The sequence below is a fragment of the Polypterus senegalus genome, chromosome 2, assembly GCF_016835505.1.
Source record: "Polypterus senegalus isolate Bchr_013 chromosome 2, ASM1683550v1, whole genome shotgun sequence".
Lineage (NCBI taxonomy): Eukaryota > Metazoa > Chordata > Cladistia > Polypteriformes > Polypteridae > Polypterus > Polypterus senegalus.
Genome location: NC_053155.1, coordinates 188,603,305 through 188,626,829, shown reverse-complemented (window position 1 = coordinate 188,626,829; position 23,525 = coordinate 188,603,305). Strand labels below are relative to the sequence as shown.

At 40.5% G+C, this 23,525-nt stretch overlaps 1 protein-coding gene across 2 annotated transcripts in view; it reads right to left on the bottom strand.

Annotated features, from left to right (window-relative positions):
• Window positions 1-23,525, bottom strand: part of pir (pirin) — a 149,522-nt gene that overhangs the window by 90,210 nt on the left and 35,787 nt on the right. For both annotated transcript variants that reach the window (XM_039745056.1, XM_039745057.1), the window contains exons 4-5: window positions 20,418-20,498; window positions 16,556-16,762 (exon numbers count right to left, since the gene is read on the bottom strand). In XM_039745056.1, coding sequence (XP_039600990.1) covers window positions 16,556-16,762; window positions 20,418-20,498 — 288 coding nt within the window. The remainder of the gene's footprint in view (window positions 1-16,555; window positions 16,763-20,417; window positions 20,499-23,525) is intronic.

Below are 23,525 nucleotides of genomic sequence, written 5' to 3'. Positions count from 1 at the left end.
CCTAAAGTGTGCCAAGAAAACATCCCCCACACCATTACACCACCACCATCAGCCACAGGACTGCCGCATACTGAATGTTTTTCCCTTTTCACACCATTCTTTGTAAACCCTAGAAATTGTTGTCCGTGAAAATCCCAGTAACTGAGCAGATTGTGAAATACTCAGACCGCCCGCCTGGCACCAACAACCATGCCACGCTCAAAATTGCTTAAATCACCTTTCTTTCCCATTCTGACATTCAGTTTGGAGTTCAGGAGATTGTCTTGACCAGGACCAAAACCCGTAAATGCAATGAAGCAACTGCCATGTGATTGGTTGATTAGAGAATTGCATTAATGAGAAATTGAACAGGTGTTCCAAATAATCCTTTAGGTGAGTGTATATATATATATATATATACCCACATTTCGCAGCGGAGAAGTAGTGTGTTAAAAGAAGTTATGAAAAAGAAAAGGGAACATTTTAAAAATAACATAACATGATTGTCAATATACAGTAATTGTTTTGTGAGTGTTGCTGTCATCAAGGATTTGATCATCATTATTTCTTGCAATCAGGTTCGTATTTGGAGGATGTGTTTATTTAATGTTAGCTAAGACCCAGCACTTAAAAGTTTCTTGCTACAGCAATTTTAACTCCGTTACAAAGTGATCCAAAGTCTCGTTTATACCATGTGTCTTCTCAGTAAACTTTTATGTCGCGAATACCATCATTCGTCGTAGGCATGACAAACAGCACCGGGAGTGTGTCTATAAACTTAATGTAAACTTACTGTTTCACGCCGTGCTTGGTTTCCGCAGTGGCTGCACTTATGAATATGCATTGGCCTCGCCAACTGAGTGCAAGGGAAAAAAATAAAATGTAGTCTATAAGTTATTAAAAGTAAAACATTAACGTTTTGTTCAGTTTCTTGATTTTAACTCCGTTACAAAGTGATCCAAAGTCTCGTTTATACCTTGTGTCTTCTCAGTAAACTTGTATCTCGCGAATACCGTCATTCGCTGTAGGCATGACAAACGGCAGCGGGAGTGTGTCTATAAACTTAATATAAACTTATGGTTCATGCCGTGCTTTGTTTCTGCAGTAGCTGTACTTATGAATATGCTTGTATTTATGAATACGCTTGTATGCATCACTTGCTTCATAATCTTTTTCTGCCTTCTCAATTGTGAAATGGCGTTTTTTGTTCAGCGCTATTTGGAGTTCTTCCTTGTTCTCTACGTACTTACGTAGGAGGTGTGATGATGTCACACGAAACTCGGCCCCCCACGGCCATCCAGCTCAACTCCATTACATTATATGGAGAAAAATAGCTTCCAGTTATAACCATTATGCATAGAATTTCGAAATGAAACCTGCCCAACTTTTGTAAGTAAGCTGTAAGGAATGAGCCTGCCAAATTTCACCCTTTTACCCACACGGGAACTTGGAGAATTAGTGATGAGTCAGTGAGTGAGTGAGTCAGTCCTTTTTTTATTAGTATATATATATATATATATATATATATATATATATATATATATATATATATATATATATATATATATATATATATATACACACACATACATACATTCGCAGTGGCGAAGTACTGCATTTAAATTTTTATTAAGAAGAAAATTAAACCTTTTTAAACTGAGGGAAAATATGCCAATAATTATTTCTTAAGGATCTCTTTGTATACCATGTTGTCAGTTCGGCCCTCCGGTTGTAACATGACCAAGCTGTGCGCTGAGCTTACTCTTTAATCGGTTTCAGTTTCATGGTTTGTTTCAATTACGACAGTATTTGCAGGATTTGTTGTGTTGAAGTGACATTCTGCATTTGTCAAGCGTTGTAAGCACACAACCGGTTTCATCGATAAAATCACATCCAGCTTTTGAGAGTTTAAACATTCATAAACATCAAAGTGTCCACTACTGAAATCGTCACCTGTGAATCTAAGATGTTTAAGAGGCATTGGCGGTTGTCGAAAGGTGTAAAATATTTGGCCATTTCGGTACACTTGAAAGCGACAACCGAACAATTCAGCGGCAGCCATCAACTCACATGCAGAACCATAGGTGAAGGGCTTAAGCATTTCACTCTTCTAGTGCTCCTGTGTAGTATAATTATCTCCTGTACCGTCAGCAGTCCACACCTTGAACCTGTCCCAGTCATTCAATACATAAGACACAATGTTCCTCCGGATATCAAAAGTGAGCCTGATCTGGCCGTGCAATATGTAACAAAGAGAATGGAAAAGGTAGGTGCCATCTCCGGGCATGGAAACCACTCGGTAAGTGAGAGTTCTTTGATTGACAGTGATCACCTCGATAGACATGGTAATGGGGGTTGGAATGATAAAAGAAATGGGTACCTGAGAAATGTAAAGTAAGTCTAAAATACCTATACAATAACTATAATTGTAATAAACAAACAATAAAACAGCGGAGAAGCCGTGGATTAAACAAAAAGAATGTAGTTATCAGTAGGGAGATGTGAATCCCGTGGCAAAGCAAGGAAGGGAATGTAGAGACCAGAGCAACGGACAGTCTTATATAGGCAGGCAGCCAACAACGTGGGAGGCGTTGGGATGGGGGGACCCAACGCCACCTCACACGGTGGCCGAGCTGCAGGCTATGGACGTATATATGTACTGTCACACATGTGCGATTAGGAGGCAGTCAAAGAGCCTAAAGGTGAGTGAAACATCGCGAGATAGAGGGTTGTCATGTGGTACTTACCTGAATCTCTTTTGCTCAACAGAAAACCTGACAAAAATAATTCCTCCACATCCAGATTCCAAAATGGCCACGACGACATCACTTCCGGCCCACCATGATGACGTCACTTCCGGCTCCATCATGATGACGTTGTTTCCGGTTCCTGTTTTCAACGTCACTTCTTGCCAACCATTTCTTGTCCCATAATTCTTTCCTGTATAAATTCGCCCTTTTGACTCAAGAAAACTGTTCATTGTTTTGTTCTGAGACTTTGAATCATTCTTTTCTTTAATTGTCTGGACGACAATATATGGGGACGGTCCCCAAAACTTTGTTTTGTATTGTGTAACATTATTTTGAAGAAGAATAACCATCACAATTGGCGTAGACGGCAGGATTGTTTCTCGTCTATTTAAAGATGTCGGAGGAACAGGACCTTAACACCGTTCTGAGCACCATCATGGGCGATCTGCAAACCCTAAAAATACAGATGGGTGAGAGAAGGACCCAAGTAGCAGAAGCCAACGCTCGTGCTGCTGCTGCAGGTGTACGGACGGAGGTCGCTCGGCCACCACCTATTGCTATCGGCACATTAACAGAATCGGATGACATCGAGACATACTTTTTGATCTTCGAGCGTACCGCTAAGCAGAACGCATGGCTGAGGTCAGAATGGGCGTACATACTGGCTCCCTACCTGAAGGGAACGGCGCAGAGAGCCTATTATGATCTAACTGAGGAGCAGGCAGCTGATTATGACGATCTAAAAAAGGAGGTCTTCAAGTGCTACGGCGTATCTCCGGAACAGCAGTCGAGAGAATGGAGGGAGTGGCAGTTCGATCCCGAGCGACCGATAAGAACCCAGGGCTTTGAAGCCTGGGGAAAAGTATGTCGCTGGCTACGGCCCGACATTAATAATTCACACAAAATGGCTGAGCTACTAGCATGTGAAACTTTTGTGCATGCCCTCCCTGACCATATCGCCCAGCAAGTACAGAAATATAATTTTGAGGACATGGACTCCTTAATCCAGATCACAGAGCGTCACTGGGCAGCTTGCAAATCAGGGAAATCAGAACGGTTCTCCCGCCGAACCCAACAGGCACGTGGGGAAACTCCTGAGCCCACCCGACAACCTCCCGAGCCTGCCGTCCGTAAACGGGACAGAGGTGCTAGTCTTCCCCGCTGTTTCAAGTGTGGGAAGATTGGACATCTGTCCCCCAACTGTACCATCGAGCCCATGGATTGCTCATAAGTTAGGGGAGAAAGGTATTGTGCCACTGTGACTGATCCTTTCTCTCTTCCATACACAGGTGCAGTTATTATAAATGGCAGGAAGGTAAGAGCAATGTTTGATTCCGGGAGTAACATTTCCATTGTTGCCACCCCTTCGTTTTACCGCAACAATGGACTAGGATAAAAACTAGTCTAAAATGTATTCATGGGGATATCCGATATTATAAAACGGCCAGATGTGTGATATCAGTGAATCATCATCTAACGAGCATGGCCATGGTTGTATTACCGGATCCCCCTTTTCTAGTTATATTGGGTAGAGACTGGAATAAAATTACCAGCGGTAATAACGTAACTGTACTTAAGAAACATTTAGGCTTAGTAATGGAGAATACTGCTCCGACTGCCTCCACGCCATGTCCCACAGTAGCACGGACCCATACGGGTACCCAATGTGAAGAAATTGATGTCCCATCGACCTCTGCGGGAACTAGTGCAGTTAACGCAGAAGACGTGGAGACAGAAACCACACCCCTTAAGGTCACACAAGACCCTATACAAGATTTAACTGCCCAATTTATAATAACACCATCGTCTTTTAAACGGGAACAATGGAACGATGATTCCTTTAAAAATATTAGGAATGCAGTAGTATCTACCGAGGGTTATACAACCCTGGATCCCATGCCACCGATGCCGTTCTTTGTACAGTGATCCCTCGCTATATCACACTTCGACTTTCGCGGCTTCACTCTATCGCGATTTTTTCTCATACACGCTTACGTCACTACGCATGCACTTTCTGAGAACTTTTATCTAAGCCCCACGATGGCTCCTAAACGTGCTGCTTTTTTTAAGCCTTCTGAAAATAAAACTAAGTGCCGGAGGAAGATGCTTGCTATCCAGGAGAAGGTGAAACTCGTGGATATGATCAAAGATGTCAATACCCTACAAAAGCCTCCTCACGCATATGAAAAGACAGCGCCAGCAACTGCCTATCAAGATGTTCTTCAGCCGCGCACCCAGATACCCACTGCCTACTCTTAGTACTCCTTCAGCGGAAGAAGACAACGATGCACCTGCTGAATATACTGCACCACCTGAAGACTCTCCTACTGAGGTTGTGCCTTCATAGGTTAGTGGTTGTGTGTAAGAACTGTGTGTGTGTAATTAAATGTACAGTACAATAATCTACTATACAAAAGCGCTCGGGATTGTCCTTCCGTCCCGTGAGTGCAAAGCGTAGCGGTCTTCTGCTTATCACAGACTTACTACTTGCGGCTTGCGGCACAAAGCGACGCGATGTGAGCAGAGTTCTGCTGCTCTCATCATCCCCTTGCTTTTGTGCGCGATGCGCTGGAAAAATAGACAAAATTATGTCTCTGGAAATAATTAATGTTGATGGATTACAAATGCCTCACCGCGTAGTAAATATCAGGGGAGATGGTGCTTGCTTATTCTCATCTATAGCTTATTTAGTGCATGAAACTCCGTCTTTAGCGGTACAGATTCGGGCTGACATTGTGCGACTTTGGACAGGCACTCGAGGGGATAAAAAAACGTAGGGTATTTTAATGTTCTCATTCCCTACACTTACATGCCTGATGTACACATGGAGCGCACACAAATTGAGGATAAAAGTCGGTTGCCTTAAAAGGCGGGTGAGCCTAGTAATAATATATTTGTAATGTCTAATATGTCTTATTTTCTCTTATTTTGTCTAATATATTGGGTAATACGAGTGTAATGGTGACTAAAGTGTGTTATTTCATGTCTAGAGGGCTCTAATAATGTTAAAAAACGTATTTAGAAGGTCGTAAACAGGTTTTCTATACTCTAATTGCAAAAATATTTGATTTATAAATAAAGAATCCTACTTCGCGAAAATTCATTTATCACGGTAGTGTCTGGAACGGATTAACCGCGATAAACGAGGGTTCACTGTACTTAAAAACGAATTATTATATAGAGTGGCAGAACACGAGGGAGAAGTGCGAACGTTGTTGTTAATTCGCGCGCACTCGTGAAGGTGTGTGAATTAGCACACGCTCACCTTCTAGGAGACCACTTAGGCTCCGAAAAAACGTTAGAGAGAATAAAGCTCTGATTCTATTGGCCGGGAATTAACGAGGAGGTCCGGCGATTTTGCGCTTCCTGTCCTGAGTGTCAACTTCGCCAGATTCCTAGAAGGATGCGAGCTCCTCTAGTTCCCCTTCCCCTTATTGATATCCCTTTTGAACGAGTCGGTATCGATCTCGTAGGACCATTGGAACCCTCGTTAAAAGGCTTTAAATATATTCTGGTGCTAGTAGATTATGCCACTCGCTTTCCCGAAGCTGTTCCATTGCGCTCAGCTAATACGAAAAACATTGCACGGGAATTAGTCGTTCATTGTTTTGTTCTGAGACTTTGAATCATTCTTTTCTTTAATTGTCTGGATGACAATATATGGGGACGGTCCCCAAAACTTTGTTTTGTATTGTGTAACATTCTTTTGAAGAAGAATAACCATCACAGTACGTAAGTAGGATTCAGTTAGCGTTGGGAACCCATGTACCAAATTTCTTGAAGATGGGCCCATAAGTAACAAAGACCGTTGAAAAGTTCAATATGGCAGCCAACAGTGGCATCACACCACCGAAATAAGTACGTACATTGGTTTCGGTTAGTGCAGGGAAGCCGCCTACCAAATTTCGAGAAGATGGGGCCATAAATAAGAAAGTTCAACATGGCGGCGGTTGTTGATCGTTATGACCGTTAACGCGTAGAATTTCGAAATGAAACCTGCTTAACTTTTGTAAGTAAGCTGTAAGGAATGAGCCTGCCAAATTTCAGCCCTCTACCTACACGGGAAGTTGGAGAATTAGTGACGCGTTGGAAAGTTCAATATGGCGGCTGACAGTGGCATCATACCACCGAAATAAGTACCAAATTTCAGCCTTCTACCTACACAGGAAGTTGGAGAATTAGTGACGTTGGAAAGTTCAATATGGCGGCTGACAGTGGTGTCATACCACTGAAATAAGTATGTACATTGGTTTTGGTTAGCGCAGGGAAGCCGCCTACCAAATTTCGTGAAGATGGGGCCATGAATAAGAAAGTTCAATATGGCGGACGTTGATGACCGTTATGCGTAGAATTTCGAAATGAAACCTGCTTAACTTTTTTAAGTAAGCTATAAGGAATGGACCTGCCAAATTTCAGCCTTTTACCTACACTGAAAGTTGGAGAATTAGTGAGGTTTGGAAAATTCATCATGGCGGCCGACGGTGGCGTCATACCACCGAAATAAGTACGTACATCGGTTTTGGTTAGCGCAGGGAAGCCGTCTACCAAATTTGGTGAAGATGGGGCCATAAATAAGAAAGTTCAACATGGCGGACGTTGTTGACCGTTATCAACCGTTACGTGTAGAATTTCGAAATGAAACCTGCTTAACTTTTGTAAGTAAGCTGTAAGGAATAAGCCTGCCAAATTTCAGCTTTCTACCTACATGGGAAATTGGAGAATTAGTGATGAGTGAGTGAGTCAGTCAGTCAGTCAGTGAGGGCTTTGCCTTTTATTAGTATAGATATACATTCCTGTCATATTGCATGCCTTTCTAAAAATTGTTTAAGAGATAAAAATCACTTGATTTTGTATGATGTTTCATGACATAGCTCTTAAAAAGTCTGTAGTTGTTGTCGAGGATGCCAGGGGCCACGACCAACGACCGAGCCGGGACGCCTTAAAGGACCGGAAGTGGGCGTGTGCCCATCTGGGATCACGTGGGGGCCGCCTTCCTGGTTGCTTTGGGGGCCACGGGTTGAGGGCATGGAAGCCCCACCCTGTAGGGGCCCGTGGTCACCGCCAGGAGGCGCCTCAATGCCTTGGGGACTTGTGAGCGCAGCACTTCTGCCACACCAGGAAGTGCTGGGGTGAAGAATTAGATGGACACCCGGAGAGCTGCCGGGAGAACAGCCGACACTTCCACCACGCTGGGGCATGGCCAAGAGGGGACTGCCGGGAACCACCTGGAGCTCGTCCGAGAGTGTATAAAAGGGGCTGTCTCCCTTCATTCAAGGCTGGAGTCGGGTGGAAGAAGGACAAGGCACGTGAGGAGTGTGGAGGCAGCCCAAAGAGAGGCACTTGTGTGGCCAGGACTGTGTGTTGGGGTTTGGACTGGGTCCGAGTGACCATAACTATTGTAAATAATTGTACATAATAAACGTGTGGTGGTGAGTAACAACATGTCCGCCTGTCTGTGTCCGGGTCAGCTCCACAGTGTAAAGGAAAGAAAATTCAAAAGAAAAAAATGTTTCATTTCTTTACTATAATGTTTACACAGCACAATAAAATTATCTTCATATTTTTCAAGACTAACAGCTGACAAAAAAAGACTATAAAAACAACTTTATACTTTAAATGTAACAAACATTATACACTGTACATACAGTATATAAACAAGAAAATAACATGCATGGGTCAAAATGAGTGACTCCTGAGTAACCTTATGAACAGTAGATTGACAATGCCTCTTAATCGAACAATTTGAGTACTAATGCTACTACTGCTTCCCAGAATAAAGGAAGGAGAAATGTGATTGTACAGCATGATTGATGTCCTAAATAATACTACACTGCTCAAAAAAACTAAGGGAACACTTAAATCACACATTGGATCTCACAGAATGAAATATTCAAGTGGAAAATCTTTACTGAGTATTACAATAGAATTCGTTGAGAACAGAATGATATAACAACAGTCAATAGAAACCAAAATCACCAACCCACATTGAGGACTAAATTCAACATCACACCGAAAATCTAAGTCAAAAATCGAGATCACATGCTGATCCAACTTATGAGAATTTTATCACAGCCAATCATGTGACTTAGTAGTGAATATTGCCCCACATGCCTGTATGCACTCCCAATAATGTCTGGACATGCTCCTGATGAGACAGCTGATGGTGTCATGGGGGATCTGCTCCCAGACCTGGATTAGGGCATCAAAGAGCTCCTGGACAGTCTGTGGCGGTACCTGGTGGCGTGTAATACACCGATACATAACGTCACCAGGAAGAACTTCGGGCCCACTGCACCAATATAAGAGTCTGACAATAGCTCTAAGGATTTCATTCCAGTACCTAACAGCAGTCAGGGTACTGTTGAATAGCTTGTGAAAGTCTGTGCAACCCTCCAAGGATATGCCTCACCAGACCATTACTGACCTACTGACAAACCAGTCATGGTGGACAATGTTTCAGGCTGCATAATGTTCATTATGGTGTCTCTAGACTCTTTCACATCTGTCACATGTGCTCAGTGTGAACTTGCTCTGTGAAGAGAACAGGGTACCAATGGCAGAGCTGCCAAATGTGGTATTCTCTGGTGAATGCCAATAAAGCTGCATAGTGATGGGCTGTGAGCACAAGTTCAACTAGAGGATGTTGGGCCCTCATGCCACCCTCTTGGAGCCTATTTCTGACAGTATGGTCAGAAACATGCCCACCAGAGCCAGCTGGAGGTAATTTTGTAGAGCTCTGGCAGTGCTCCTGCTATTCCTACTTGCGCAAAAAACAGATACCAGTCCTGCTGCTGGGCTGATGTCCTCCTACTGCTCTATCCAGTTGTCCTCATGTAATGGGCCATCTCCTAGTATCTCCTCCATGCTCTTGAAACTGTGCTGGAACACACAACAAACTTTCTTGTGAATTAACATATGGATGTATCATCCTGGTGGTGCAGGACTACCTGTGCAACCTGAATCGGCTGCAGGTACCACCTCATGCTACCAGTAGTGACAAGGACACTAGCAAAATGAAAAACTAGAGAAGAATCAGTGATAAAGAATAAAGAGAGAGCAATTGTCTGTGGTTATTAAGATTAATATCCTTGAAGCTTAACTGACTGTTAGACTGTGATGATTAAATGCTCCCTTATTTTTTTGAGAAGTGTATTTCCATATCTAAGTGTTTACAGTGTTTAAGTTATATATTGTAAATGCGGTATAGAAGACAAAAAAATGCTTTTCCAACTCACCAGGTGAGCTGGCATCCTATCAGTATTAGTACTGTGTTATGCACTTAAAAGGTTGCATCATCATTTAAAAAAATTGATGATGTACAATACCAACCTCTGTTTGTGGTGAGGGAAGTGGAGAGATGTGTTTGGATTCTGAATAATTAGCTGCTCTTCCCGTGCACTGTGTATAGTGTTTACAAAGTACATGGAGTTCTTTAATACATATGCCTTAATTCTGCAAATAGGTTATGTGGGCCACAACCAAGCTAACTGGAAATTGAAAAACAGTAACAGATCATCCCATGATCAGAAAGACTGAGTGCAAAAATGCATTATGAGTGCTTGACAGCTTTATTGTAGTAACCTGCAAATCGATGATGGACAATGTCCTATACCATTATCTCAGCCCTAATCAGGATGCTATGCAGCCAGTTAGTATGAATTCTACTGTGCAACTATAAAAGGCAGTAAGCATAGATACAGATATTTGGTCTTTCCTTAAGACTAAGGTAGTAAAGGGTTTTGTGAATCTTGATGACAATGGACGAGATGTCTTGTGACCATTTCAGATAATTAGTGGTGCTAACTGTAAGAATTTTAAAGTTGATGCCCATCTACACAACATTTGCAAGGATGCATATGCAAAGGGGATGGTCTGCCTGTAGCGTTTCGAGGTGTGTGACAAGCTCCCTGGTTTTGAGTACACAGACAGAGAGAGAGAGAGAGAGAGAGAGAGATGTTGTTGCCCTGACAGGACTGTGTTGGAAGGCAAATCTCTTCTTTATAAACTGAATATACGAAATGGCAATATTTGATAACAAACAAAAATTATTAACAATGCAAATGTCAATCCTTTGTAACACAGGTCCTTTCAGTGTTTTAGGAGTAAGAGATAGTTATGGGGTAGGAAAAGTGTATTAAGAACAGTAAAAATAAACAAATAGGGATGTAGAAAATTCTTTCAGACCCACCTTTTTTGTAACTTTTGGTTTTGAATTACAAGAAATCACCTCCAAAGGCTATTTTTAGGTTCAAGACATATTGAAAAAGTAGTTTTCCATTATCGCTTTGACATTAAATGTGGCATATAAGCAGAGCTGCAGTTCATTCTATCTTGGTGTCCTGTGGAGAATTCTGTGTTTTCAAAACAGAACTGAACTTTTGATTTTATATCTGAGTCACAAATGTTGCTCAATCCTTTGATCCCTGTCTGCCTGGTTTTGTTTTCACATGAACAGTTTTAGGCTTTTTCCTACCTTTTTACTAGAATTTTGACAGCTAACAGTTCGCTCAGTTTTATAACAAATTTCCTAATTTCTTTCCTGCAGATGGTGGCTGTGAGCCAGAATTGACTCAATTGCTTTCCTTTTTAATTTTTTTTTGTTTGAAAATACTGATTATTTGCTTCATGAATATGCTATGAGAATTTTTTGATGAGTTTGTTATAGCTTTTCTGTTTAATCTACATGGAAGAGTTTGTTGTTGATTTTTGTTTAACCTGCACAAAAAACAATTAATAATGATTTTTTTCTTTTTGAGGGTGCACTGCATTGCACTAAATAGAATGCAAGCAAAAAAAAAAACAAGTAAATTTTTAACATATACCATGATAGTAGTGAGTGACCTAGATTTGGCTATCGCTTTTCTGTAAAATGCTGAATATTGTAATGATCTGGGAAAGAAATTGCTATTGAGGCAGTGTGTTCTAAAAAGTTTAAAAAAAGGGGGGCTGCACTGAGTACTGTGGAGAGGGGCGGGCAGAGACACAACTGCCACTCTTAATAAGGAGGGACTTATGGAAAGGAGGTTCAAGTAAAAGAAGAGTGTGTTTAACTCGTGGTGTGAGATGGTTTTGAGTTCAGTGCTTATTTGTTTGTCAGCTTGTGAAGTCAGAAGAAAATAAATAAAACCATTGTTTAGTTTTTTTGGACAATTACCACCACTTGCTTGTGAGATTTATTTGCCCACCTGGGAAGGGATACTACACTGGTGTCAGAAGCGGGACGAGGCATCCCATTGAGACAGCTGTTACAAGAAACAGGGGACATGAAAATGGTTGACGAAGAATATCCCCCTCCACCCTGGTGGTTACCGTGAGGGAAAGGCACAATTTACCAAGGTTGAAACCGGGACGCTATGACGGAATGGCAGCTGGGAAGCCTTTTGGAACAGGTTTGAAGTTGTTGCAGAGGCGAATAGGTGGGGGGGTCAAGGATAGAGCAGTGCAGTTGGTGGTGGCATTGGAAGGGGAGGCTTTGAAAACCCTTGAGAATGTTCCGTGGGAGAATTTAACGGACTTAGGATTGCTTTTGAAGGCCATTGAGCATCGTTTTGGGAGGACAGAAACCATATTAGGACTGCAAAGGCAACTGTACGAACAAACTTGAAGGTCTAGAGAACGTCTAGGGACATTTGTTGTGGAAATGCAGGGACTGGTGGGGCGAGCCAATGCACATTTTCCCCGCGGGGTCTGGAATGAATTGGCACGTGACACATTTCTCCGTGGACCTAAACCAAAAGTGCTGTGCCACTACCCTCAACTTGGCTGACCAGCAACTCTGGAAGAGATGCTCGAGCGTGCTGTAGAGTTAGAATTGGTATGTGAGGGGGAATCGGCCTATACAGAGGATCGCGAGAGGGAGCGGGAAAGGTTGTGCCGCCAGCCACCACGTGACCATATGTTGTGTCTGGGAGAGGAGTCCTCAGGAAGAACTCTCATGGTGGGTCTAAAACTTATGAAAACATCAGCTTCGTCAGCTACACCCCCTACTTGCTGGCGCTGTGGCCTACCCAGGCATCTTCATTGATTTTGTCCTTTCTGTCCAGCAACTATTCTGGGCTACAGAGAAATGCTGGAAACGGCCAGGTTTCAGAGTAAGCGGGACGTTTCCGGACCCTTTGGTAGTCCAACTGCAACCGACAACAAATGCAGGCCGGGACGAGTCGGTAATCTCTGTGGGAGAGCTAGGCTGTGGAGATTATTGTCATTTGCCTATTCGAATTTGGGACACTGATGTGAAGGCTTTTATAGATACCGAGGCTATGTTTACTATAGTGCGACACGATCTGCTACCTAAAAACTGCTCCCTACAAGCCATTCCCGGCCAATTCATTACTGCCACGGGCAAGCATGCTATGATGGAGGACCAGACCACCGCTCTTCTAAGAATAGGAGGACACGTTTGGACATTCCCTGTCTGGGTAGCAAAAATTACATCTTGGGTGTAGACTTTTTGACTAAAACCCAGGCTCAGATTGACTTTGGCCACAGGACCCTGTTGATACCTGGCAGTGCACTCTGTCAATTGATGGGCTGTCAGCTTCAGTCGGGACCACCTCCTCACTCTGTCAATCAACAAGGAGCCTCCCCCACCCCTGCAAGCAATAAGGTGGGCAATGGAATGATTCTCTGGAAGACCTCTGGGAAAAAATCTGCCAGGGAGTAAAGGAACCTCAGCGACAATGACTTAAGGATGTATTGGAGGAATTCGGAGACTGTTTTGCCACCTCTTCTAAGGACATTGGCCAAACTCACCTCGTCCACCATCACATCGACACGGGAGATGCGCACCCAATCAAACAACATCCGTGGCGCATTCCCCTGGCACTACAGATCAAGGCAGATCGGTTGGTACTTGAGATGTTGAATTCTGGAATAATCAAGCCATCAGATTCTCCTTGGTGCTCTCCAAATGTCTTGGTTAAAAAGAAATCAGGAGAATGGTGCGTTTGTGTTGATTACCGCTGGTTGAATGCAGTTACGCTAAAAGATTCATACAGTGGAACCTCAGTTCATGAACGTCTCAGTACACGTACAACTCGGTTACGACCAAAAAGCTTGCCAAACTTTTGCCTCGGTTCACGACCACACACTCGGTATACGAACAAGCCAGTTTCCCTTTCGGTTTGTACATGTTCAGTCTCTCCCTGTGCATTTCCTGTGCAGCGAGTGAGCAAGAGAGAGAGAGCGCCACACACACACACACACACACACACAGAGGCGCGCAACACAAACACACATAGAGGCGAGTGAGACAGAGGCACACACACACAGGCACGTGAGACAGAGGCACACACACAGCACGAGACAGAGGCACACACACAGCACGAGACAGAGGCACACACACAGCACGAGACAGAGGCACACACACAGGCACTCCAGGCTCAGGAAAGAGACACACGCACACACAAAAGAGAGAGAGAGAGAGCGCGAGCGAGCGAGAGGGGGAAGGCTGAAAGCATAAGGTAGAAAAGGCTTGTTTTTGTTTTCAGTTCTGTTTACAGCGGTTGGTTCATAGCGTGCATTGTGGCAATGTTATGTGCTTAAAACTCATTAAAAAAAGTGTTTACAGTGATCAGGTCATAAGGCTATAGCGCAAACTCTTGCAATGTTAGTTTTCTCTGTTGTTCAAGGTTTTCTCAGTGTTATTCAATGTTTTTACATTTAGTTTACTATTAGATGTGCATTCTGTCATATAATTAACTATATTTGTGCTTAAAAATCTTTAAAAAAAAATATATTTACATACAGTTCGTACAGTCTGGAACGGATTAATTGTATTGTAATTGTAAGGAGAGAACAGCAGTCTGGACCAGAGTATGCCCACAGCCTTCAGGACCGAATCAAAAGGGCTCACGCGTTTGCTCGGGAGCATCTGCATAAGGCTGGCCTTACCCAGAAGCGGCATTATGACATCATAGCCAAGGAACACCCGTACTCCTTCAACGACCAAGTGTGGGTGTATAGTCCCCGAAAGAAGAAAGGTCACTCCCCCAAACTTGACTGTATGTGGCTGGATACTTGCCAATTGCTGAAGCGCGTGGGCGAAGTGGTGTACTGGGTGCAGATGTCACCAAGGGAACGTCGGGTGTTTCTGCAAGGATCGAGGCGGCAGCCGACCAGGATGTAAATCAAGAACAGCCCAATTTGCTGCTGAAGACTATAGGAAGAGAAACGCCTTCTACAGATCATGTCACGTCTCCTGAGCGGCCCAGATGAGTCACCAACTCGTTATCTACACTTTGAAGTGTCCTCGGGGGGCAAGGAGCTAGTGTGGGGGGGTGGGGGTTAGTGTAACGATCTGGGAAACTGCCACTGAGGCGGTGTGTTTTAAAAAAAGTAAAAAAAAAAAAGGGAGGGCTGCACTGAGTGCTGTGGAGAGGGGCGGGCAAAGACACAACTGCCACTCTTAATAAGCAGCCTCTGGGGTGCTGAGGAGGAGGGACTTTTGGAAAGGAGGTTCAGGTAAAAGAAGAGTGTGTTTAACTCGTGGTGTGGGATGGTTTTGAGTTCAATGCTTGTTTGTTTGTCGGCTTGTGTAGTCAGAAGAAAATAAATAAAACCATTGTTTAGTTTTTTTGGCGATTTACCACCACTTGCTTGCGAGATTTATTTGCCCGCCTGGGAAGGGATAATACAATATGTATCTGATTTAACAAGTTAAACTAGCTTTACCTATTTTAGAGATCTTGGAGGCGTTTTGTATCAAAGAAAATTTAAACTAGGGTGGAATAATACACTACCAGAGGATACACACGTATACTTAACCTGGAAATGGCATTTAAACTAACAAGACATAAAAAGTAGGAGTATTCAGTAGCATGTTTTCTCAAACTGGTGTTTTCTATGAATGAAAATTAAAAAGAAAACACACACAAATGCCTCTTTCACACGGCTATGTAAGCCTTGAGGTAAGATTCAAACAAAGTGCTGCTTTTTACAGTAGTCACAGGGTACAGTTAAATGATTATCTGATTAACCTAAAAAATAGTCTCAAAAAACATTAAAAAAATGGATGTGCACTGCAACTGATGTGATATATAGTTTTTACTTCATTTTAGGAGATGAAATAACTGCGAACAAATTACAGCACATACATCTGAAAACCTTTGCTGGACATACAGCTGTGCCTATAGTTTGTTTTTGTACATCATGCTGCATTGACAGGCAAAGTAATAACAAGTGTGCTTTCAATACTTTTCATTATACTGTAAGATTTAATATAAAATTATACAACCTATCTAATCCACTTCATGATTACAGGTCTAAGATAAAATGCTAGTAAATGAAATTGAACTGAAAATGTTTTCTAGAACTTGAAATATGTAATATGTAACAATTCATGATTAAGCAAAACTAATTATTGTATCTGCACTCAGTAAGATTTACTATTGTAATACATTATTTTTAGGCAGTCCAAATAAGTAATCCTCCATCTGACAGACTAAAATTCCAAATGAAAGACTATATTACTCCAATTTCTATCATCTTTGCCACATAATTAAGATTACAAACTTTTTCAAAAACCCTCCTAATTAACTACTTTATACTTGCTACTGCAAGTACACTAATATAGATTTGCCATAATCAATTGTTTCCTTATAAAATGCAGCAGTACAATTGAAGCAGAAGTTTACTAACATACGTTCTTTGACATGCGCACAATACCCCCCAAAAAAAAAACCAAAAAACAAATTGTTATATACATTTAAATATATTTTTGTGGTGTATTTTCTAGACCTTATTAGGTATTAAAGAAGATTGTGTACTACAAGGCAGTCTTTTAAGTACTTAATGGAATTTCATTTGCTTTAATTAATTGTACTAACCTTTACTCCAAGAGCTTCTCCTGAAATCACAGTAACTGTCACCCCATTCTTGCTGAGTTTTGGAATTTCTTTGCTCTTTAGTTCTTGATACTGTGGTTCTATCATTTTGTCGGACATTCTTAGGTTTACCCAGAGCTGAAGACCACAGACTGGTTCATCTGAAATAGGCATTTCAGCATGAACCACTCCCCGACCAGCAGTCATCCACTACAAAGAAATAAAGAATAAATAGAACATAAATCAAATAATTAATTAAATTATGAACATACTGTAAATAACTCTGAAATTAGTATGTCTCAGACACTGCACAAAGATCATTATAAAGTTAATGGTGTTTTTATCTAATTTTTAAAATCCAGCTGTGTTTTCTGGTAGCGAGAAATGAGAAAAAAAAAAAACTGTCTTTTTAATCCAACCTTCTTAAAACTACTTTAAGACAGATGTGTGCCTTGACAAATTAATGATGGGTGTGCAAGAGGTAGGAAATATTTATAGAAGATAAAATACTGCATAACATTCTTAAACCCACCTAATACAATTTATTGTTATGGGTGTCTGGAGTATACCCCAGCTGCACTAGAGCAAGGCAGAAAACAGCCAAAAAGTACACCAGTCAGTTACAAGAGTAAGGCTATAGAGTCATATTCAGAGTCGGAAGCAATTATTGGGTTGAGTCAGAGTTGGAGTTAGTAAAATTGTACCTACTCCGATAAATTGTAATATAATGTGTTACAATTTCTAGTTTCACATATACTAATTCAAATAAACAATTTTTTTGTAGCCTTTTAATAAAAATATAACCTCTTCTTAATTTTGAAAGTTTTATCTTTTATTCAGTGTTACTCAATATTTGTAACTTCTTTAATAAATAATATAAAAAAGCCATCGTGGTAAAAAGCTACAGCCTTTAAACCCAAGCTTTAACAAGTTAGGGTGCTAAAAAGTAGCCTGATGATTTCCATTGGCAGTGATAAAATGCTTTGTACCTTCTACACTCACCTAAAGGATTATTAGGAACACCATACTAATACGGTGTTTGACCCCCTTTCGCCTTCAGAACTGCCTTAATTCTACGTGGCATTGATTCAACAAGGTGCTGAAAGCATTCTTTAGAAATGTTGGCCCATATTGATAGGATAGCATCTTGCAGTTGATGGAGATTTGTGGGATGCACATCCAGGGCACGAAGCTCCCGTTCCACCACATCCCAATGATGCTCTATTGGGTTGAGATCTGGTGACTGTGGGGGCCATTTTAGTACAGTGAATTGTACAGTACATTGTCATGTTCAAGAAACCAATTTGAAATGATTCGAGCTTTGTGACATGGTGCATTATCCTGCTGGAAGTAGCCATCAGAGGATGGGTACATGGTGGTCATGAAGGGATAGACATGGTCAGAAACAATGCTCAGGTAGCCAGTGGCATTTAAACGATGCCCAATTGGCACTAAGGGGGCTAAAGTGTGCCAAGAAAACATCTCCCACACCATTACACCACCAGCCTGCACAGTGGTAACAAGGCATGATGGATCCATGTTCTCATTGTGTTTACGCCAAATTCTGACTCTACCATTTGAATGTCTCAACAGAAATCGAGACTCATCAGACCAGGCAACATTTTTCCAGTCTTCAACTGTCCAATTTTGGTGCGCTCGTGCAAATTGTAGCCTCTTTTTCCTATTTGTAGTGGAGATGAGTGGTACCCGGTGCGGTCTTCTGCTGTTGTAGCCCATCCGCTGTTGTGGCTTCACAAATGCTTTGCTGCATACCTCGGTTATAACGAGTGGTTATTTCAGTCAAAGTTGCTCTTCTATCAGCTTTAATCAGTCGGCCCATTCTCCTCTGACCTCTAGCATTAACAAGGCATTTTCGCCCACAGGACTGCCGCATACTGGATGTTTTTCCATTTTAACACCATTCTTAGTAAACCCTAGAAATGGTTGTGTGTGAAAATCCCAGTAACTGAGCAGATTGTGAAATACTCAGACCGGCCCGTCTGGCACCAACAACCATGCCACACTCAAAACTGCTTAAATCACCTTTCTTTCCCATTCTGACATTCAGTTTGGAGTTCAGGAGATTGTCTTGACCAGGACCACACCCCTAAATGCATTGAAGCAACTGCCATGTGATTGGTTGATTAGATTATTGCATTAATGAGAAATTGAACAGGTGTTCCTAATAATCCTTCAGGTGAGTGTATGTTGTGTGCTTTTATTCAACATAATAAATATACTGCATTTCAAAAGTTTGTGGTCACCATTCTGGGATGATGGCCTTACAGGCAAAGGTTAAAGAAAAAGCCATACGAAAAACTGGCAAATAAAAAGGAAAAGTTAAATGGGTAAATGAACATTGATTGGACAGAAGATGACAGGAAAAGTGTACTATACTCAGCATCCTAGAGTCATCTTTTCAGTGCTGCAGATGATACTGGTATTTGGTGTGTACTTTGTAAAGAAGACAACTGAGGACCTGTAAGTTATTTATTTCTCAAACTACACACTGTGATGTTTTTATCCTCTTATGTAGCTGGAAATCTTCACCTTCCCCTTCTTTTTCTATCCTGGTTATATCAAGTTTGCCTTTGCCCCTCAATACACCTTTGTATGAAATCTCCAGTTTCTTAGCAGTCTGTCACTTAGTTTTTTTTTTGGAATGAAAGTTATTCCATTAGACTGACATGTTTCTTGAGAAAGCAGTTTCATTTTTGGCATTTCCTAATCCAGAACTGAACTTCAGGAATGACAGTACTTTGTAATACAAGTGAATCGGATAACATTTTTTCAAATGTGCTAATGCTGTTAGAACTTTTTCTCTAATAACCAATTATCATGAACACATGACTAATTAAAGATAAGCTAAGGGAGTTTACCATTAGAACACTGAAGGAATTGCTGCTGATAATGAAGCTTTGCAGTCATATGTGGATAATAAATTAAATCAGTCATTTCAAACAGTAATGGCAATTATACACAATAGAATACTTTGGCTAAATTGTTAAATAAAGTTAATGGTATTTTGATAATAAAATGTGGCAATTTATTTCAAAAACATGAAAATTTCAGAGTGATCTCAAACTTTATATTGGCTTAAATTACAAATAAAGGAGTTACAGTCAGTGGCACCATAAATTAAGGAGTTGGAGAAGAAGTAAAGGGTTTTGTGTACTGACTGCATAGCCCTGTACAGTAGCATACAAGAGTATTTCTGTACAAACAATTGCTGCATTAAATATATTTATCTTTTTAGAGAGCTAATCCAATGGAATAGTGATGATTCCTGTAAATATGTATAGTTTAATTTTCTCATGCCAGGTCCATATCCTCATATACTGTTATTTGAATGTATAAAGGGATACCAAGTCTTCAGTAAAACTATATTTGATTTCTTTCAATATGGATGGCTGATATAACATTTTAATTTCAGTCATCTGGAAATAGTCTGAAAAACAGACTTGCTGATTTAACTTTTGATATTAAAAAACTTACAATGTATGCACAGTACAACAAAAAGTATTCCCTGAATAATATTTCAGATTTACGTGTGTGAAGTCCGTATCTAAGGTTAAAATAAAATTATTACAGGTTACTAACTTCATCATGCAATGCTGGGAAAGGAATCTTGTTATATGTCTTCAACTGCATTATGTGTAAGTCTTTCCAGTTTTCACTTTCTAATGTCGACACATTTTACATTCATCTTTAATGGCACAATCAAAGCAGTAAGACACTTGCTACAAAGCTGCACCCCAAAAAAATGAAGAATTTTTAAACTGAGAACAATAAAGAAATTCTTAAACAATAATTTTAAAATAAACTACTACATAATTACTACACATAGTAAGTAATATATTTTTACCTGTAAATCACCAGGTTTCAATTCACCACTGTGACCACAGAAATCCTCATGAGCTGATACGCCTTTAAGTAAATAGGTAACCTAAAATTTAATCACATGTAATATTTAAATTAAAAACTATACAGCTGGAGTTGGAACTTATCCCATCATCACAAAAAGGTGGGCAACACACACAAACACTACAGTAAATTAAGGACACCAGTAAAGTGAAAGTATGTGGAATGAAACCAGATGCCCAAGAGAAAACCATTAACCAGCATGGGGAAAAATGCAATCTCCATCATAACCTAAATAAAAACTTTGAAGTTGCATTTTATTAAACAAATATTCTACAGTCGAGCTAAGTAAAAAGTTGATACTAACAAACCCATGTGAACTGGACTTTATAAAGAAGTGTCACCAGAGGCATGGACATATCATAAACCCAAGGATCAACCCTGGAAAATGTCTACTACTAGTGATTGTTAAGCATATTAATTTAGTTTACCAAATGTCACTGTTTAGAGTGTTATGTAATGGTAAATGTATAAGGTTTCCAAAAACAGAAAACAACAACCTATGCTATATGGTAGCAAGTAACCACAGGAGGCAACAATGGGATACTGCAGTTAATAGACATGAAAATGTAGCTTTTGAACTGTCTTTGAAAAACTGCCATTTAAATACATATTTGAGCTAATAATGTTAGGGCTTTGTGCCTCTACTACTACTATATAAAACTGGTCTAGGCCCCCGAAGTTACTCAGGAACCCCCAAGGAATTGGCCCTACCACCCCATCCCTATGTTGGTGTTAAATAGTCTCTTCTAAAGCATACTGAGCTTGTAACCAAAAAGACTGGGATAAGAGCTTACCAAAATGGAAGATGGATAAACAAATTTAAAAGCGGTTAAATTCCAAGTATATCATACATACATTGTACAATGAAATTCTTACTTCTCCTTAGTACATTGGAAATAACACACAATATAATATAATATAATATAATCCATCCATCCATTATCCAACCCGCTATATCCTAACTACAGGGTCACAGGGGTCTGCTGGAGCCAATCCCAGCCAACACAGGGTGTCAGCCCACCGCAGGGCACACACACACACATGCACACACACACACCAGGGACAATTTAGGATTGCCAATACACCTAACCTACATGTCTTTGGACTGTGGGAGGAAACCGGAATACCTGGAGGAAACCCACGCAGACAAGGACCCGGGAAGCGAACAATATAATATAATATAATATAATATAACTAGCAAAATACCCGCGCTTCGCAGCGGAGAAGTAGTGTGTTAAAGAAGCAATGAAAAGAAAAGGAAACATTTTGAAAATAACGTAACATGATTGTCAATGTAATTGTTTTGTCACTGTTGTGAGTGATGAGTGTTGTTGTCATATATATATATTTACACACACACATAAACATATATATATACATATCTATACATATACACATATATACATACATATATATATCTACATATATACACATACATATACATACACACATACATACATACATACACACACATATATACACACAAATACATATATATATATACACATACACACACATATATAAACATATATATACATATACATACATATCTACATATATACACACACAGCTATTTCGTATCAGTGCAATACGCTGCTTGTTAAAATGGATAACTCCCGCTCTTACGTGCAAGTCTGCGTGGATATTATGAACTATCGTATTTGTTCAAGTTCTATTTAAATTTTAAATAGAAGGAATTTTTATTTAGTCGACAGAAATATCTTTGGTAGGAATGGTAAAAACAGACAGGAATATTATTCCTGAATAAATCAACTCAAACCTTAAACAACTTATAATATTTTGCTCTCCATAAAAATATATCCTGTCTAAATTATACAAGTTAGAAATAAAGTAAACATTAAAAGAACAAACATTCAAATTTCTTTACTCTTATGTAATTTTATATAAAAATAAACTTAGATTTTAAATATCCCAAAAGATTTTGCTCTCCATAAAAATATATCCTGTCAAAATTATACAAATTCAAATATGAACATGCTGCATAACAAAACCTGGAAATATAAATAAAATGTGTTCCTTTCAGCAATAACAAATCAAATCATTCAGTTGTCTTTGCTCATATGTCATTTTAGAGCTGGACGCCTGGCATCTTTTTTTGGCCACAGGTTCGTTTCTGTTTGGTGTGAGGTTCTGTGTTGTGGAGATTCTCAGGATGGATTGCAGGTGCTCATCAGTGAGGTGACTCCTGTGTGCTGTTTTGTTAGTCTTTATCACTGAGAAGAGCTTCTCACACAGATATGTGCTACCAAACATGCACAAGGTTCGAGCCGCATGTAGACGGACTTTTTTTGTTCTTCAAAGTCACCAAAGCGCCGTGCAAACTCAGTGCGCTCAGTTTATCAGCAAAGTGCGTATTTGGGAACACCGTAGTGACGACTTGGTTTAACATTACTTGGCAACAGGGAAAGAGGGAAAGTTGCACTGGTGCATTTGTGTCTCCATAAAAGCAGCTTCACTTGAAATCACTTTGTGATTGTGCACGGTAAAACGTCCGCTGAAGTGTCAGATTCTTATTTAATTATTCTGCTTTCTGTATCTTCTGCATTGCATTCAGGTTACCCTGATGTTTTGTCTCATAGTGCCGTCTTAGATTAAATTCTGTAATTACAGCCACATTAGCTCCACAAATGAGACACACGGGTTCAGTAAACATATACTCAGCCTCCCATCGCTTTTAAAGGCTCTATTTTCAGAATGAACTTTTCTCTCCAGCATCGCGTGAGCTAGCTTCGCAATAAGTGTTCGGCAAGGCAGCTGAAGCGCTGCATTATGGGATCTGTAGTTTATTGTGTTACCAGCGCTTCATATACCTGGGCCATTAATAACAATAATACAGTATATAAAATGATCTCGCGGGCGGATATAATTACGCCGTGCGGATGTGGCCCGTGGCCCTTGAGTTTGACAAATATGGACTAAATAGAACTTGAAAAGATATATTTTTGAAATGTGATCGCGCAATTCAGATAGAGTTGACGCACTACAGCCTGCATCCTCCCTCGCTCTTACTTTTTACCGTTCATCTAAT